This window comes from Empidonax traillii, unplaced genomic scaffold (genome assembly GCF_003031625.1).
Source record: "Empidonax traillii isolate 1590-97213 ecotype Southwest subspecies unplaced genomic scaffold, ASM303162v1 scaffold13:size3042203, whole genome shotgun sequence".
Classification (NCBI taxonomy): domain Eukaryota; kingdom Metazoa; phylum Chordata; class Aves; order Passeriformes; family Tyrannidae; genus Empidonax; species Empidonax traillii.
The window spans coordinates 448,974-468,650 of NW_020955206.1; the positions used below are offsets into that span (position 1 = coordinate 448,974).

The 19,677-nt window shown below is 41.3% G+C and overlaps 1 protein-coding gene across 3 annotated transcripts in view; it reads right to left on the minus strand.

Annotated features, from left to right (window-relative positions):
- Positions 1–592: 592 nt before the first annotated feature.
- The window catches only part of BANP (BTG3 associated nuclear protein), a 114,318-nt gene continuing 95,233 nt past the window's right edge, over positions 593–19,677 (minus strand). For all 3 annotated transcript variants that reach the window (XM_027890385.1, XM_027890367.1, XM_027890375.1), the window contains 2 exons: positions 3,831–3,974; positions 593–1,355 (listed from right to left, as the gene is read on the minus strand). In XM_027890385.1, the coding sequence (XP_027746186.1) occupies positions 1,284–1,355; positions 3,831–3,974 (216 nt within the window). In that variant the 3' untranslated portion in view covers positions 593–1,283. The remainder of the gene's footprint in view (positions 1,356–3,830; positions 3,975–19,677) is intronic.

The window sequence follows — 19,677 nt, forward strand, 5'->3', positions numbered from 1 at the left end:
TAAATGCATTATGAGCCATATATTGGCAACAATCATATAGAAATCAGCTGAAAATCAAATACAAAGCAACACCTTCCCCAGTAAAGTCTGTATTTTTCCCAAAAATCATTAAATAAGAATCAGGTTACAGCCAACAGGTTTCCTTCCAACTCAAGCTTAGCAAACAGGAAAATGGTGCTTTGTTGAAATCAATACCAAATTTCCCAGAGGTTTCAGAGGAGAGAGGCTTTCACCTTGCTCTGGACGGTGGATACCAGACTTTTGGATGGATGAATCCCAAACTGAGGCACTGCTGGACAAAGGAGGCAGGAGGAACTAAAAGGGAGAGAGCTCAGAAGAACTGTTCACATTTACCATAAATTTCATAAATTCATTGTATAAAATACGATTTGCAGACTCCAAAGCTTTAACTATCCCGTTTTTCTTGCACTGAAAATTTAGGTAATAAAATGATCTGAGATTGAGACCTTCCTTAGAGACTTAAAGTGACTTCCAGCAGAGCTTGCAAGTGGCATCAGCTCCTCCATAACTCCACTCCTGCAGCCACCAAACCATCCTCATCCCATGGCAGAGCAACTTAAGAGCTGCACTATTCATAAATACACATTTATTTTCCATTAGAAATGCATAATTACAGCATTTTAAAGCCTTTTCCCCTAGAAAAGTAGTTAAGCAACAGTACAAACAAAATTGTTAGTCTTCTGCAAGTACAGTTTTCATTACACTGAACAGAAAACACCAGCAAAAGGCCAATACTTGCTGTCATGGGATTTTCCTCTTTTTAAATATTTTTTCCATTTTTTGTTATAAACACCATAGCAAATAAAAAAAAAGCCGTTTAAACAGTGAAAAATAGCTGAGCTCTGGAACTTCTCTATGTGGTAAAGCAAGTATTGCAAAGCAGCAATACACCTCCTAAGGTATCTGCAGACATTCAAAGGGCCTTTTTCACAGAAGAAATGGGTGAGCAGGAATTGAGTCTCACAGTTTGGATGCATTAAATCTCCTTGTGTCTTTTTGCAAGGGTTGGTGTTTTGTTTTGTTTTTGTTTTTTTTCCTCTTTCTTGATTTTCTGATTTTTCTCCTGAAGACCAGATCTTCACTGGTGTTGTGGTGCAGCTCCAGCTGAAGTAGAAGGGTGCGAGTTATTCCAGGTGAGGACAACCAGGCCATGGCTGGAGATGTCTGAGGTGTGATCATTGGTTTTAAGAGGTATTTTTTGTCCTCTTGCACTTCATTTCTGCCTGTGGTTCACCCACAGCTCCCAGTGTTCCTCAGTTCCCTCACTGAATTTGGATTGCCCCGTGTTCTATCTGCATTTCTGGCTGGATTGCTGATTGAAGGCTGTCGGTGCCCTGCGAAGGGAAAGGGGACAGCAGGAAATGAAATCAGTTTAAAAGTGCTTTTCATTGGTGTAACCACGGGAATGGGAACTTGTTGTACTAATCAAAAGTTCTCATATATGCCAGTGGAAAAATCCCAGTGCAAAATCCACGTGGGTATCGGCTCTGTGACGGAGTGGGAATGGGAACACACTTACAGAGGCACCAAAAATAACCTCAGGGGTCCTCCTGAAGGCTAAATAGACCTTCAGGCTGGAAGGAGAATGCTGAAATAATGAAATTATGATAAAGATCTACAATGAGGAGTGGCACTTAGAAAACAATTATTCCCTCTCTCTTCCCCAGAAAGAACCAGCTGTAAATAAAGAAAACAAACCCTTTGTGTGGCACCACATGAAACTGTGGAAGGGCTGGGCCCAGCTCAAGGTATGGAGAGACACTGGGAACATGGAGCTGGATGAAAAGGCCACCAAGGGGATCATGGAAGAGCCAGGAGAGATTCCTGGAGTTACAGAACTGCTCAAGGTAAAGAGAGTAAAATTCCCTGTTGGCCTTGTGCTTGGAATTTCCCAGTTGCTGCAGGATATGGTCTAAAAATGCTGATTTCACCCACTGCAGTCTGTGTTTATTTTGTGTAAAATGAGAATAAAGATACAACAGTCAACTTTTCCTCCAATAAAATTCTTCCTGCAGGCCTGATTTTCCTCACTCTCCAAGGAAGAACAGCCCTCAGGAAAGAATTGACAGTAAAGACAATTGACTTCAGCTCTCAAGGGAGGTCTCCTTAAAAATGAAATTCCTCCCCCTGGGCTGACAAAGCAGGGGAAGGATAATCCCACTGCAAAATCCCTTTTAGTCAAGTCACTTGGAGTAAGGAAAAGGAGCTGCTGACACAAACTCCATCCTTGGAGCTGTAAAATAAACTTAAGAACAGCTGGACTGGCTTGGAGAAAGCCCCTCACACCCAGGAAACCTTCCCCTGACAGAGCCAGGATCACAAGCACTGATAAAACTCCAAGCAAAGGGCAAGGATTTAATGATAATTCTCTGGATTTTCCTCCCTCACATTCCAGAGATCTGCCCTTGATGGATTTTCCCCCCATAAACACATCTAATATTTGCTTTATGTAACACCCTGGATACAGAATTACATCTCTGACAGTATTTCTGTTGCAGAATAGTCTGATTTGAACTCCTGCTTTGTGCCCTCAGCCTTGGATCTGCAGGATGATCCACAAGGGTGGATTTTCCCATCCTTCAGATTTTACTGCACAGTCACAACTTATTTATTCAAATAAAAATACCAGAGGCTCAAAATCATGAAGTGCTGCTTCTGAATGAAGATTCTTTTTTTTTTTATAATTATTTCTCTCCATCTCTGCCTTGTTGTCAGTAATTCACGTGGCTGCAAGACTTTTATCCTGTTCAACTTGAAAGGTAATTTGGTGTTTGCTTAAACTTAAATTGCTTAAATTGTTCAATAAATTCGTGCCAAAGTGGCGAATAAATCTACCAAATTGCTAAATTTGAGAGGACAAGCACGAGGAATACACCCAGGAAAACTCCATGGGAAGTAAATCTGAGTATTTTCCAGGTCTGGAGTCAGGGCAGCAGCAGGAGAAACACCTCTCACTCCCTGCTGCCTGGCTACTTCACTTACTTGGCTTCATGATCCTTGTGAGTCCTGATATTCCATGACTCCATGATTTATTAACTGCACAGGACCAGCAGTGGAGGATTCATAAAAGGCCCAATCCCTGTAGCAACACTCTCTGTGTCCAGAGCACTCTTACAAGTGACTAAGAATAAAATCTTCAGGAGGAAAAAAAAATTCCACAGGCGCTTGGCATCCTCCAGAACAGAAGCCCAGGAAGTGGGATTTGCAAAACAACCCGTGACCATCTTCAGGAAAACTTCTTACAACTGTTCTAAGTCGATTTTCTTGCGTTGTCACCAAAGCTTCAAGTTGATGACATGCTTTTTCTAAACTCAGCCACACAACTGTTCAAACCGATTTAAAAAAAGACAGAAATACCCAGTAATTCCTCCACCATAACGGAGAGGATCAAGTGTTCACTTACAAATGCTGTGGGAAATCCAGGCTGTTGATCAAAACAACTGGAACTCTGCTGTCAGGGAGGGTATAACATTTTTAAGTGAAACCTCAGTCTAAAATATCCCTTTTGGCTGCATTCAGGCACGTTTCTTGCCCTGTCCTTTGCAATGGCTTTTTAGCCTTCAAGGGCACAGGAAAACAATGATGACCGAAATAACTGTTCTCTAGAGGCACTGAGAAGGAACACAGAAGAGGGAGTAGCAAAAGACCATTTCTATCTTTTTAAAAAATTATGTAAATGGTATTTTTTTTTAATGTTTTGGAAAAAGGATCACAAAGTCCTTGTTTGTGGGTAGACATACAGGACATGTGATGGATGTTTCAGTCAAGTTAAGCACATTCAGATGGTGAAAAGAGAGACCTGGACATACCTGGTTGGTGGCAGAGTGGTCTGTCACCGGTGTGAGCTGCACATACTGGACCTGGATGTCACTTCCCTGGAGTGGGGATCCATCCACCCCCCCGGGCGCGGGCTCGGCTGATGCCACGGCGATGAGCTGAGCGCCCTGCAGCACCTGTGGGGACAGCAGGGAGTCACTGCTCGGAATTCCAGGGTGGGGACGGCTGGAAGGGACCTCAGTGGGGCATCTCCTCCAACTGGGACATTACAGAGCCCCTGTGAGAGACTGGGATGTCCCTGGGGAATGGCTCTGACAAGGGACCATTTGCAGGAGCAGCAGGGCCAGACTCTTCCACCAGAGGACTGTGAATGATCCACAAGTTCCATCAGTTTAAAACCGCCCCCCTGAACCTGAGCACACATTAACCCACTGGACTTTGTGTTCTGGGGTCTTCCCCCACCCCAGTGGATCAAGACTTTGACCAACAGGCATCGATACTGCAACAATCGGGTCTCATTGCTGGACCCCCTGGTGGGGTGACATCTTTCTACTCTTATCCTTCCTTCCTCTTTCTTTCTTTTCCTTATACATTTTCCTAAGTGTTATTTTTATGCCCATATTTTGACAGATAATAACCAAAACAGCTACTTTTATATTGTTTTATTACTATGGATGATAATAACAACCAAAATGGCTCCACATCTCTCTTTTCCAGTGCAACCAAACTGTTCTAAAATAAACCCTACATATACATGTATAGATATATAAGTATATAGATATATAAACCCCAGTCATTCATTGTCTGTAACCTCCTGAACCAAACCAGATCCAACACCAAAGACCATCAAAAAGAAACCTCTTGACACACAAATCAGAATAAAATACATGTCTGCAAATAATGACAAGTCCTTGCTGCCATTTTTTACTTTCAGCTGAAATAGACACATTAATTAATATTAATTTAATTTCTCTGTGCCACGAGGGATGTATTTTTAAAGTACAGCATTTGACCCGCAGCGAACAAAGGGAACCTTTCAAAGGAAGGCAAGAGAACAAAGAGCAAAAATAACATTCCTAACAAAGGTTTTGCTTCCCAAAGTCTGATTTCTCAGCTGATCTGAGGGTGGGTGGCCAGGGAGGAGGGGGTGGACCACAATTTCTCTGGGGAGCGTGGGAGGCAAGAAGAGGCGACCCCAATAAATGACCTGAGGGGCGTGCTCAGGATTTTATGGGATCTTGGGGGTTCTGGGATACAGTTGGCATCAAACTGCAAAGGATGCTGCACTTTGTTTTTACAGGAGTGAGCAAAATTCTCCCACCCTACGGTGTTAGTGTTGGAACCAAATGATATAGACTGTTGGGATCACATCACATCTCTATTTATCACCTGTAGGTCTTCAATGGGGTTTTGTTTCTCTTTTATTTCTGAACTCTAAAGTTCACCATGACTGTGAGTGACTGAACAACCCCATTATCATGGAATCATGGAATGGGTTGGGTTGGAAGGCACCTTAAAGCTCATCTCATTCCGCCCCCTGCCACAGGCAGGGACACCTTCCACTGGCCCAGGTTGTTCAAACTCCATCCCCCCAGTTCTCCTCACACAGAAACTGTTTTACAACCCAAACCATTCTGGAATTCTGTGACTGTACCAACTGTATCATCCCACTGACCTGAATCTCTGCCTTTCTCTTTGGGTTTTTTACCTCCCCTCTCCTTCTTTTTTTCCCTTTATCATTCAAACTTTTGATGATTTGGGACATGCAAATTATTGATCTCCCAAACTTCTGTTTTTCGTCCCTTCTTCAGTGAGATGTTTGCCATACAAAACTTAATAAAATTAGTCTTAATAATGAAAACCAGCCACTTTCTCTGCTCCCTTTCTTTCCATGTCAAGCTCATTTTATCCCACAACTAATTGTTCCCATCCAACATTCAACTGCCAGGGCAGGAAACAGAATTTTCTTTAAAAAGATTAAAATTTAATGTTTTCTTTCAGTTTCTTCCAAAATTATTCAAACAGTTTCCAAGCATGGTTCAACTCACATCACACCCTCTGCTGATTTTACTTATCACTGACAATTACTCTTTTGGAAATTAATAACTTAAGCCTTTAAATTCCAAAACCAGGTGAATATTTTGGAATAGCTCAAAACTGCTTACCAAAACCAGACCCATTCCTCAGGCTGGTCCTTGCCAGATTGAACCTTCCCAAAGACATTTTTGAACTTTCTAAAACATGTTCTTGCTACTGTTGTGAGCCCTTTTATTGATCTAGGCAAGCACAAATGTTTGCCTACCTATAAAAGGCTCAAAACCAAGACACTCTGAGAATTTTGTGTCTTTTTTTCCCCATTTCTACTGCAGGAATGTAAAAACATACAATTTTTCTTTTTTTTTTTTTTAAATAAAGAGAGGTTTTGAATCGCTGAGTGGTTGTTTATAGAAGGTTCACTGAAAATCCTGTGGCACTGATGGCAAAACACATTCAAACAGCAAACACAGCTCCTTGAAAAGATAAGAAGCTCTGCTGATAAACACCTTCCCTTCGAAAAGATAAGTCCCTTTACCTGATTCTTTCCAGTCTTAGAAGTTTTCTTCGTGAAGCCTTAAGACTAAAACCATTTTATTGCCAACAAAACATTTAGTTTGTGCATTTACAGGCTCGTGGATGAGTTTCTATGGGGCAATTAGACCCTGTCTTTAGGTCCAGAACTCAAAAACTGTTTAGTATCAAAAATCAGTAAGTTCTTTGAAAACATCAGAGGTTTAGATTAATCCAGGTCTCCAACACCTTGGCATTCCCTAAGGAAGCTGGAGCAGGCAGTGCAGGGGCAAAAGAATGGAGCTGTATGAAAAAAAAATCCAAGACTCAAGGCCAAAAGTTTAATGTTTGTAGTTCTTAATTTCCCTTGATGAAGCAGAGCAAGACCCAACACGAGGAAACAATTCCAGAGTGGAGGACACTTGGTCCACTCATCCATCCTCAAATATTACAATATTACAATAGAAATTCAATATACAGTGTTGTGGCACAAGGGTTTGACAGAAGCTTTGGTAACACTAAGGTACTTTATTTAATTAATGTCCTAATTAATTTCTCTTAAAATAAAAGTGTGTTAAGGTAACTGAAAACAAAATAAAAACTGCTCTCAAAGCTGGCATCACTGGGAATTTACTGATCTACTTCCTAAAGCGTTACTTGGGGACCTTCCCTTATCCAACAACAACTTGTACCTAAATTTGCAGTTTATTCCTTACATGAAATGTGCCAATACCAAAATAAACTCAGCATAAATAAAAGCCCCACTCAGAGCAGTTCAGAGCGAGGGGAACTGTCCCTGCTGCGCATTTCGGAGCTGAACCATGCAAAAAAACGCCCTTAAATCTGTCAAAACCTCATCAGGGAAACCCCCTGCAGAGCCATAGAACTGGGAGCACCTCCTTGACATTCCCCAAATAACAGGCAGGAAAAGGGAAATGGATTTCAGCTCCACAGAGGGTGGAAAAAGGAACCGGATCGTTCCTGAGAGTGTTTTCATCGGGGCAATATTTCCTTGTATAACAAGGAACAAACATCTCGGCTGCTTTGCTGTGGCCACAGCTCTGCTCGGCCCTGTCAGCTCCCACATTCCCTGGATGTGCCTGGAGAAACACCTGGACACGACTGCAGCTACCGGGGTTTCAACTTCCAAACTGCAACTGCCCCCAAATGTCCCTTTTTCTGCCTGCTGAGGTTGGGTGGAGAGAGATCAGTGAGGGCAAAGCGTGGCTTGGTGGATTTAAACCACCTGCATCTTCATGGAATCCTGGAATTATGAAATGGCTTGGGTTGGAGGGGACATCAAAGCTCATAAAGTTCCACCCCCCTGACTCCCTCCACCAGACCAGATTTCTCCAAGTCAGGTCCAACCCGGCCTTGATGTCCTTCCACAACACCCACTTCCTTCCCAAGAGGTTCCTTTTGGTGATCCCAAAGGGAAACACGGCTGAGGGAGCACCAGGAACGAGCCTCAGCCTCTGGAGAGTGACTGTGGTCAGCAAAGCTCCGACACTTCCCAGCACTGGAATTTTATGGATTTGCAGCCGTCAGGGAAATGCTGTAACAGACCCTGAGCAAAGAAAAACGAGGTGCTGAGTGAAGAACTGAGGGAAGATTTGAAAGGGAAAGTGTGGCCGAGGTTCCTGATCTTTATGAACATTCCCTGCACGAGGCTTTTTTAGAAACAACAACAAAAAAAAAGCCCCAGAGAAAAACTCCAAAGAAACCAATTGGGAAAAAAAAAAAATCTAATAAAACCCAAGAAACAAAACCACAAATAAAATATTCTGGGGTCTTTGAAAACTGTTCACATCTAATTTGGGAAATGAACTGTGAAACATGAGGTGCAGAAAAAGATCAAATTAATATAGTTTATGTTGTGTTATTTTAAAAAGCACCTGCTCTCACCATCACTGACCCCCTGAGCTTTTCCTAAGCACAGCCCAACTAAAAGAAGCCATTTTTTTCCAAATACAGTATTTAAAAATACAGAATATTCTTACATTCATTATGTCTGTCCAGGCTAAATGCAACCTGTGTAAAATTAAGTGAACACCAACGGACAAAGGTGAAGCTATTAAAGGTATCTCAGACTTTCACTGGGTCTACACCTCTTCCAGGGCAAGGTGAGGGTGTAGGAAGCTCACATGGACATCAGCAGTGTTTGATTTTAACTCAATATCCCAGATGGACAGACAGGGATGTAAAGAAAAGAAAAGTCATGGAAGGAAGAGGGATTGTCTCAGGATGCTTTGGGGTCACATCCCAAGGAAGCCAAGCAGGGCCCTTCCTTTGACTTCAAGTAGGGATGAGCTCAGGCCCTGAAAAAGGATGTAAAATACACCAAAACCAAACTCAGAGTTCCACTGAAAATCCACTTTAAACCAGCACATGTGCAAGACTTAATTATACTTAATTGGCAGTTTGAGTGCAGATGTAATTTCAGTAAAACTGACTTGGTTACGGAAAGAGGAGTTACCTCATCTCAACTCACTGTATCAAATTCTAGGGGATGTTTGGAAGGAAGGAAATCTGGATCATCTGACTCAGCTTTTGTACCAAGATCCTCTCAGTGAAACAGAAACTTCTCCAACAGCTTTGAGGTTCACTGGCAGCTCTTCTCACCTGCTGAACTTCCCCAAAACGACCCCCAGTTTGATGTCAGTTGTCCCACAGAAGGTGCTCTGATGTCCCTGCACCTGCCAGAGTTCCCTCAATTAGGAATTTGGGTATTTCACACCCACCTTCCCTGCTTAATCAATCTCTTCTCTGGTGAACCCACGGACTATATCAGATGAACTCCACACACATGTGGGAATGGGACTGCCAGGTAGTCAATCCACCCAAAATTCTTCCATATATCCCCATAATCTTTTGGCAAGAAAGGAAAAAAAGAGACAGAAATATATAACTAAGCATTTCAGCTCAGCCTTCGGTGTTCTGTTATAGCTTGTAAAAACTCTGGAGTTAATTCAATCTGAGAACAGTAAATATTATTCAAATCTCATGGAATCATGGAATCCCAGAGTGGTTTGGGTTGGAAGGGACCTTACAAACCACCCAGTTCCACCCCCTGCCATGGGCAGAGACACCTTCCACTAGACCAGGTTGCTCCAAGCCCTGTCCAATCTGGCCTTGGACACTTCCAGGGATGGGGCAGCCACAAATCTACATAATGCCAACATTTTGTGAAGAAACAGCTCAGTGTCAGCAGCAAGTAGGGTAAAATCATGGAACTACTTCCAACAGGAAGATTTTTCAGAGTGGGCAGATCCATCTCCCCACGATAATCCACTCTTTGGAGCAGTACTAAAGGAGCTTTGGCTTTCGTGGTTTTTTTTTCCAGCAGAATGTTATTTTTGGGTTTTATTCAACATAAAACTGAGTGCTGTTAAGAAATGGCTGGATAGTTCAGAGCAAAACACTCCAGTGTCAAAGAAATCTTCCTCAAGTGGAGCTGCCGAGTGCAAAAGCCGAAGGAACGAGTGAAACCCGAGTGACCCCAACTGCTCCAAGTGACCAGCACGGCCAGAGGTCACCCCAGCGGGCAATGACCGTGACTCACACAGCATCTGGCTGTGGGAAATTCGCTGTTGTGACATAACCCAGCCAAGAGGGAGAGTATCCCTCCCTCCTCAAGGACTCTCTCCCTTTACATTTTGCTGTGGCAAATCCCTGCTACTCCAATAAATGTAAACAGGGCTTTAAATGTCGCCCTGCTGGGCCCATCCTCCGGGCTCCAGTTCCTGGTGGGATTAGTTACGCTCAAAACAAAAGGTCAGGAGAAATGCTGAAGGACTTTGAGCATTTACTATGAAATTCTGCTCAAGTCTTGAGGCAATTTCAGCAGAAGAGCATCCAATCCCTTCATAAAAAAACGCAAAGGAGGATTTGGACTCTTCGTGCTGATGAGAAGGTCCATCCCTTCCAATGAGGCTGGTAGTAAATATGCCACTTAAAAATAGGAAGAGCAGATCACTGAGGATCTCCCAGAATCACACACAGCTGTTATTTTGCTTTCAAATGTCCAAACCAATTCCTCCCTTTGCCCTCGGAATGGTGATTTCACTTTGATTCCAGAAAAAAAAAAGGCATTTAGGAGGAACTGCAAATGTTTACATCATAACTGGCAGGGTTGTTTTTTTTTTTTTAAAGTTGTAGCAAAATAACATCTGAAAGTTTGGCTCTTGTAGCCAGGGTAACAAAACACAGCTCCTACTGTACACGGCAGGATCCCATTAACTTGGAGAAATATGGATGGGGAAAAAAAAACACAAGCAACAGCGGCTCATCCACAGAGGGACAGAGAAGTTCTAGGATTGCAGTGGCCAGGAAAAGTCCTAAGGAAAAGCAAATTAATATTCTCCCTCCTCCACTTGAATTGTGGAATGATGTAACCGGCTCAAGTTCTATCCATCAGGATCAGAAGGACGTGATGGATTCGAAGGACAAGCAGGAGGAGGATGGCAGGAACAACCCCAGCGAGGAGCCTGGACTATAAATCAGCAGCTGGAGAAAGTTCTAAGCCAGGACTTGTCAATTAAAGAGCACTTAAATGAGAGAACAGTGCTCTGGAGAATTACCTGAATTACATTAATAAGTTGCTTAGAGAAACTTGCACCAAAAAAACCCTGCTGTGGATGTAATTCCAGAAAAAAAAACATTCCAGGGACAAGAAAACGTGGAAATTTGAACAAGTTAAACAGCACATCTGAACCCTCAGGGTTTTTTCCCCCACCCAAGGGAAGATGCTCCCAGATTTCACAGACAGGAAAGGAAGCCAGAGCTTGGAATTGTCTGTTGTCTTTAGTTTCCCTTTTCCCCCCAGTCTCGTGGCAGGAATGTCAGAGCTGGGAGACACCGGGACACGAGGAGTTCTCTTCATGTTCTGGGGGAATGTCCTTGTGTAAGGGGAATATGAATTCCAGAATTTAGGCTAAAAATAAACATGAAATGGCTGGGTTTTTAGAATGGAAAACATATCACAGAACACCTGGACTTCTCCAAATACTCCCAGAAAAGGTTACAGGATATCAGTAGGAAAGGAATTAAAATACCCAACTATAGCTCTAATCTTGGCTTTTATCTCCTAGGAAAGTTCATGTAAAAAGAATCCATAATAATATAAGCTTTATCCACTTTATTTCAATTATTGGCACTGAAAAGGCAAGTGTTGCTGTGAACTGCCCCGTGGGCTCCAGTGAGGACCAAACCAAGAGCAGATGGGATGGATATTAAATGTTATAGATCATGTTCCACCTCAGCAAATCTTATGTTTGATGTCTTTTTTTTTTTTTTTTTTTTTTCAGAAAAGTGTTCCCAAAGAAAAGCAATTAGGAAAGATGATGGATTTCCTCCACGGAGGTGGATGTCCTTACATATATCCACTGTCATTTTTAAAACTATCATCTTTGTGACAGATTTAATAACCTCAGAGCACTACAAATCACCACCCCCTGACTTCCACCGAGGTTCACAGATAAGACATGAATTATATATATTTTCTCCACCTGAAGCCACATCATTCCAGGCACCAGAAGCTGCTCAGCACCGGAGCTCCACATGTGCTTCCCTTTAGCCTGGGTACTAAGTGGCCAAATGTTTCCAATCCCCTGGAGAAAAGCTTGGGAATTGGTGCCTCTTTCACAGCAGCCTTTGGGATGATGCAAACGGCCTTTCTCTAATTTCAAGTCATAAAATGAAAATGAATCCTACCAGAGTGTCACTCTGTTTGCCTAAGTCGTGTAGTTATGGGGCTGCACATGATACTTACCCAATTTTCCAAATGAATTCCTGGTTACTGGATTAATTCCCTCCTTTATTTACTTTTCTCAAGTAGCCCAACATGTAAGAATTACACAAACCCTTAAAAAAATGTGGCTTGCCAGTTCCATTCCACCTTGAGAACACAAATAAAATGATTTTTAAAAAAATGTTAAAACCATGGTGGTGATTTTTAAATAATTTTTAAGTGGTGATTTTTTAAATCCTTTTGTTTGTTTGTTTGTTTGTTTGCACATACCGTGCTCTGCACGGGAAAGCATTCCCAGAGAAACTACTATTTTAACAGATAACCAAAACTTTGCTGCTGAAAACAGGAACAGAGAGGAACAAGAAGGGATTTGTTTATCCCCTTCACTTCCTGCACCGCTTAGAAAACTGCATCGAGTCATTCTAACCCCATTAGGTAACACATCCACCCTGTTCTGCCATAAATCATTAAAATCTCTTTGCTTTGGGGATGCAAAACAACTGGCACAGTAGTTGAGTGCCTGTTCTCCCCTGGGGATTGAACTCCAACCATATGTGTGTTGTCAGGGCAGTTTTACCCTTCCAGAGCATCCCTCCAACGTTCTGGGCTGTCACTTCTTTTCCCCAGTCGTGGCCAGGGAAATCCATGGCTGTGGGATGGGACGAGAGGAACCAGCCCAGCAGTTCCAGCCCTAAATCCCAACTTTGCTGTAGAGCTCCAAGTTTCACCTACGTGGAGCTCCCAGACACCAACAGCCTGTGCTTGACCCTCCCTCTGCCTCTCCCGAAATATATATTTTGCTACCAGCTGAGCCTCCAGGGCAGCCAAAGGTCTTTAACATCGATGCAAATGCAATCTGGAGAGGGAAATTAAACTTTCCCATCAGCATTAGCATTTTTTAAGCTGCATTTTTGAACCCCTCTCAATTTGTTTCCCTGGAATATGGAGTGCGAATTCGAAGCAGACATCAAGGAGAACTCGGGACCCAGAAGGATTGTTTTCTTAGAGTCCACATCTGCTTTTCCCCAACATGCTGCCAGTTCTGGAGCTGCCTTTAATACCCAGCTGGGATAATGTAAAACTAGTCTATAACCTGAAATAAATGCTAGAAGCACATATTTGTGCTCAGCAATACTTGTATGAATTAAGCTCAACTTGACTAATGTTCTACCCACTGAAAAGTTTCTCTCAATGAAGAGGAGGAGGGGGAAAATTCCCCCCCCCAAACCAGGCCCTTTCTGTGCGTGTGTGGCCACAGACTGGAAACCAGAACTAAAGCTCAGCAGAGCAGCAGAAAATCCCGCTTTTAGAAGGTTAAAATGACTTCTTTTTGCAATCAAACTCCGAGTTTTTCAAGCAAAGCCATTTAAAATGTGGTTTTCTCACAATGTCAGGAAGGAATTATCAAGTGGAAATCTTCTCCCTGACCAACTCCAAACTCTCCTCTTTCTAATCCATGGGAAGTACAAACGTCTGGTAAGAAAATTTTGAATTAGGAAACTCCTCTGGAGCGTGCAGAGGAAACTGCTGAGCAAAGAAAGAATAATTGTGTATAAAACATGTATAATTGTATAGAAAACCATCATCTTCTGGCAGCTTTGATGGGCAAAACATAAATCAGAAGTGGGGCAGCAATAAAAGTGATAACCTGATAATGTTATCCCAGAGGGAAGGAGCACAGGGAGGGTCCTTGACAGGGATTTCTGAGATGTTTAAAGAGTGGCAGTAAAAGTTATTCCTCCCCCAGCCCATTAAGGAATGAATTATTTTGCCTCAGGTTCCCAGATTTTTATTCACACAATAATTCCACAGCCTCAGTCTGAGCCTGACTCTCTGTCTGGCTGCTCAGAGGGAGGAATAAAGGCTTCAAATGGGTTCAGTTTAGTTTTAGGAATGAAAAAACCCCACATTTGGAGTTGATCAGCTCTGGTCCTGACACAAATTATGGCACTTCCAGCCCTCACATGGTTTCAGACACTGCCTTGGGAGTGTAAAATGCCAAGACACAATCAATGTAAAGATTCCTTACAGCATGTGCTCATAAAAAGCATTTTTTTCATGTCTAACACAGAACATGCTATTTTTTTCTCTTAAAAATTCAACTTATTAGACTCCAGAAAAAAAACAGATTAAGAAGAGACACACCTGGATTGACCCCAAATCTCCAGATAATACGGATATTCTGGAAATGTTTATAATATTTAAAATACATAAAATAGCATTTCTGGCAGTATTGCTGATTTCTGAATACCGAGGTGTTCTTTGCAGCCTGTTCCCCTCCCGGTCTCTGGAACAATCCAGAGGAAAATCCAAGTTATTTCCCAATTAAATCCAAATTTCACACTTTTTGATGCTTTTTGGGAGAGAAGGGGAAAATGGAATTTAAGAAGGAGGTGCTAAGTGGTATTTAAGCATTTGTAATATCGAGAAGATAAAAGCACAGGAAAGAAAGAGGTAAAAGCCTCCCCAAGGAGTTTTGTACCTTTGTACCAAGGATTCCCTCTGATACTTTTATTTACCTACATATTGTTTTTTCCTGTGTATTTCAGGACATAATTCCTTTCATATTTTCACTTCAAAATTAGATCACACAAAGGACTGTACAGCAAATATACCACAGAGGAAATCAGGAATGAAACAGCACTGGAAAAGATTTTTTCCCTCCCTTTTAACTGTAGTCAGATTAAAAAATCATTGGAGATAAATAATAAACCACTGCACATCCCAGAGAACGGTTGGTCAGTGTTACAAAAACAGCAATAATAGTTAATAATTTCAGTTTTAAGTTTAAATGATGGTAGACAGAACGGAGCAGGCAAACAGGGAGCAAGGCAAGATTTTTTAAAAGGCTTTGACTGTGAACAATTTAACTAAAATTTAAGTCAAAATGAACTTAAAAATTCAATTGGGAAAAATTTAGGATTTCATGGAAAGGAAAATTTCTGGCCATTTTCATACAGTAACACCCTGGATGTGACTGATTGGGGGTTAATTTTATTTAATACTCTCTGAATATCCCGAGAGATGGGATTGGGAGCTGAGGAAGACCATGGAATTGTGTCCCATCCTGTCCCACAGTTGGATGTGCAGGTCACCCCTGAGTCCATCTCCCCACTCGTTTTAGAGGAGCAAATCCCCCTTTTTTATTTTCAGGGCTCAATGATCCCACATTTTCTTCCTCTGCACTGGTGGGATCCAACCTGAACCCCCAGGAATTCAGCTGAGCTGTGTCACTTCCGAACAATCACATCCCCAACTTCCCCTTTCAAGTCCCATCTGATCTGTGGCTTTTCCCCCCGTTTTTCCCTTCAGGAATCCCTGAGTCTCCCAAGCAGCAGCAAAGCCCAGCATTGTCCTGCTCCTGACCTGCTGGATCGAGGGGTTCACCCTGGGTTTGTCGGGAATGTTGGATTAACACCCCCAAAATGTCAACAGGCAACTCGAGGGAAAAGAATCCGCTTTTTTTGGGTGAGCTCAGCACTGGAAATGGAAATACCACTGACAATGGAAACAGCTCAGTGTGAACCTCTGGCAACCTTTGGTATTTCTTCCCTCGGTACAAAACCCCACAGGGCTCATTCCTGCCCTTGGGAAAATGAGCTGCCATTTGGGCCCCATTTGGTGACATTTCCAGAGTCCCCCCCAGGCCATTCCCAGCCCTGGGACAGCTCCGTGCACAAAGAGCCCCTGTGAGAGCACAAAGCAGCTCCTACAGATCCAGCAGGGCTTGAACCATCCCAGATCTCAGTCCCTAAAACAGCTGCTGCCATTCCTGAAGGGATTTTAATGCCTTAAGGCACAGGGAAATGGTTCCATTATATATATATATATATATATATATATATATCTCCGTAATTTCAGCATTGTTATTATTGTTGTTGTTGTTTTTATTCTTATTGTTATTCTTCTTATTATTATTGGTTTGATATTGTTATTAATCTGGTTATCATTGTGTATTATTTTATTTCACATTATTATTATTTCATTCTTATTTTTTTATCTAGTTCTTATTTTCTATCTAGTTATTATTTTCTGTCTAGTTCTTATTTTCTATCTAGTTCTTATTATATATAATCGAATTTTATATATATATCTCATTATTTCATTTATATTATTATATCTCTTCCATTTATTATTATTATTTCATTCTTATTTTCTACCTACTTATATATTATTATTACAATTATTATTGTATAAAATATAAATAAAACAATAAAAGCATATATGTACATTTTAAAATAAAACTAAAATTAAAAATCAAATATATAGAGCACAGGGGATAGGATTTCTATCCAGTAGATGGGATTTATATCTCGATAAAGAGCTGAGAAATGCAGACATTACGCTGTTGAAATATTAATTTAAGATAATTCTGCGACATAGAATTAAAATTAGTTTTTGGTGTTAAGAAAAAACTTCAACACAGGGGGAAAGATCCGTACTGAGAAACAATTTGAAATAGTTAAAAATGCGAGAAATTCGTGTTAATTCTAAATGGAAGTTCCAAAGCACATCACGATAAACACCAAATTTTATTCCTGCAGCTCAAACCCCCTGAGCAGCAGCCAGTTGTGCACTGAAAACAATGTTACCCTTCAAAAGCTTCCAATGGAACACTTTAGATATGCAGATAAAATTCAAAATACACCAAATTTATCATGGAGGGGGAAAAGAGAAAGGCGGGGGGAGAAAAGCAAACATGAGTTTTATTGTTTTTACTGCGATTTCAGATTGAAAGGGAAGGACAAACAGAGTGGGTTTTATGTCTAAATGTGGTTTTGATCCAAGGAAAATAAAGTCACAGACCCGACCTTAAAAAAGGGTGAGGGAGATTTCAGCCTGTGCGATGTTAAGGAGACAAATCATGGTAAATTATGTGGGAATAAAGAGCCTTTTCGGAGCGTTCAGTCCCAAAATCTCTCACACTTGTCCCATATTCCGAATATTTCTGGCCTCGATCCTTCCCTGTGCAGATCGTGGACTCCCAGGAGGGCCAGGCTGAGCAATGCCAGGCACCTTGGAGAGCTAAGCCGGGTTTAAAATCGTTATTTAGGGTGTTCAGAAAGGGAGGATGATTTTGCTTCAAAATTTCAGGAGATAAAACCCAACGCAGACGTCAAAGACAGAAACGAAAATGAATGATAAGCTGCTAATTTCCTGCAGATTTCCAAGTTTTTCCTCACTCAGTGGTAACAAAAGTTAAATTTCTTTACTAATTTATTGTGTGTGCTGGTCATTAAGGACTAACAGTGCTAAAAGTCAGATGAATGATTTTTTTGGGGGGGATATTGCCTGACTTTGAAAGTTCTCTTTTCAAATCCTTTGACAGCATTATTGTCCATTTTCACAAAAAGCCAAGAATTTTAAAGGGGGGGGGATATTTACGGGGTTTATTTCACGTTCCTATTGTCATTTTTTTACTTACGGGGCGGCACAAGGACCAAAGATTTCGTTGAGAAAGGATTTTGAAACCTCTGCCTAATGAGTGACTAATTGTGGAGTAACTCCATGACTTCAGCCCCTGGAATTCCAGGTAAATAAGAACTGCCCAGATACAGAATGTTCCCAGCAAAGTGGCCAAGACCGGACGCTTTTCCAGTGGAAACTGGCTCGGGATGAGCCGCGTGTTTTCGGAAACACGAGGCAGAGGAAGGACTTGGGGAAGGATTCCTATGGGACAGGCTGAGCTGAGGAGAAGTTCAGAGGTTAGGGAAGATTGATTTTATAATGAAACCACCTGCGTTTTGTAATGTAAATTGCATTGTAATTTAAAGAGATGCCTAAATGGGGGGGGTTGGTTTTTATTCTCCAGAGCGGTCCCGTGGAATAACGAATTTTGGGGAAAGCAGCACAGTCACTGCGACAAATAAAAATAAAGCAAATAAAAGAAGAGCTGAGTGGAAAAGCCTTGAGCAGAGATTCTGAAGGACAGATAGTGAACCCCATTCTCAGAATTGTTCAAAGGTAAAAATGAAGAAAAAATAAGTCACTTTTAAAGGGAAAATCTTTAAAATTAAAATAACTAACTAAAAATAACTAATTAAATAACTAATTATTAAAAAAATAACTAATTAAAATAATAACTGTGCTAAACACTTGTTTTACAACACACCAACAGTGACAAACAGGTTTTGCCAATATTTCTCTCTGAAATTGAAGTAAAATAATTCTTCTTTCTTGCACTTCACTCTTAAGAAGGAACCAGTTCCGTTTCATCCCCATCCAGAGTCCTGAGTTTGCTTAAACCAGGCACTCAAAGACCAACTTGACACTGACTTTGGGGACCTGAAGCTTAAATTCCAGGTGGGTCCCTTGTCCTTACCCCCTTTTTTTTTTTTGGTTATATCTCACTAAATACTGCCAAGTGTTTTTACAGACTTCCAAATTTACTGCTCCGCGTTGGTTTATTGTGGTTGTAACCTTTTCATTTGCTTGTAAATCACTGATGCGAAAGTGAATAAAAAACAAAGATGAAGATAAACCAAAGCTGTTGGGGATTTTTTTTTTTTTAATAAAACCATTTTGAAGTATTTATTTTAGCTGAAAACAAATGCCTTTGAGCTCCTTTCTTCCTCTCACTCGCAGCTGTCGGCAAGTGCTCAGTGAACGGAATATTCTGCTCTCTAACAAGAAACAAATCTTTCTAGTTCGGATTTATTTAGATTAAAACCAAAACTCATTAAAAGACACCAATAGGTGACCCCGGGCCATTTCTGCAAACATTTGGTTGACACTTCAGAAGGGCTGCCAAGAATCCCTGAAATATTTCTAAAATCTCTGGACTTCACTTGAGCGCGAACAAGTTTTTCTCAGGGAGGCTCAAGTTTGCTGGAGAGGCTTTAAGGAGTATCATCAAAAACCCATCAAAAACCAACATTGAAACCCCTTAAATTAAAAGGGTGCAACAGCACAAAAAGCAGATTATTTTGATGGGAAATCAAACACAAAAGTTGTACAACGCCGCATTTTCCATCACAATAAATAAGTCGCTCCGTTTCGTTAACTAAAGTTTTCCTGAAGTGATTCCATTTGCAGCACAACGAAGGAAAATGAAATTAAATGTAACGTGGAAATCAAATTCATCCCAAAGGTTTTGGGAAAACCTGTTATAAATATGTCAAGGTCTGCTAAGAATCCCAAAGCATTTGAACGGATTTGGAGAAAAACCTGGACGAGGGGGCAAAGAGCTCCAAAAACACAAGGGAATGGGAAAATCTGAAGGTTTTTACACAACTGCCAGGTCAGGGGGCTGTGAACTTTCTATTATTTTCCTATCGTTTTTTTCCACTTTTTTTCCCCCAAAATCTCTCTCAGAACAAACACAGGAAGGTTTATAAACCATTTATTCCATGTGTTCTGCAGGACTATGCATAGAAGCCCCTGTAAGAATAAAAGGGTTTTATCTTCTGTTTGATTTATCTTTGGGATATTTTCCCTTTTCTTAGAGATAACTTGCAAGAACAGCAAATAAAAAGGCAAAAATCCAGGGAGAGATGATATTTTCGTGACAATAAATCCCCTCCTCTCCCCTTCCCGAGATTCTTCCAGCCTCGGGAGCACTATTTAGATAGAAAAAAATCAGG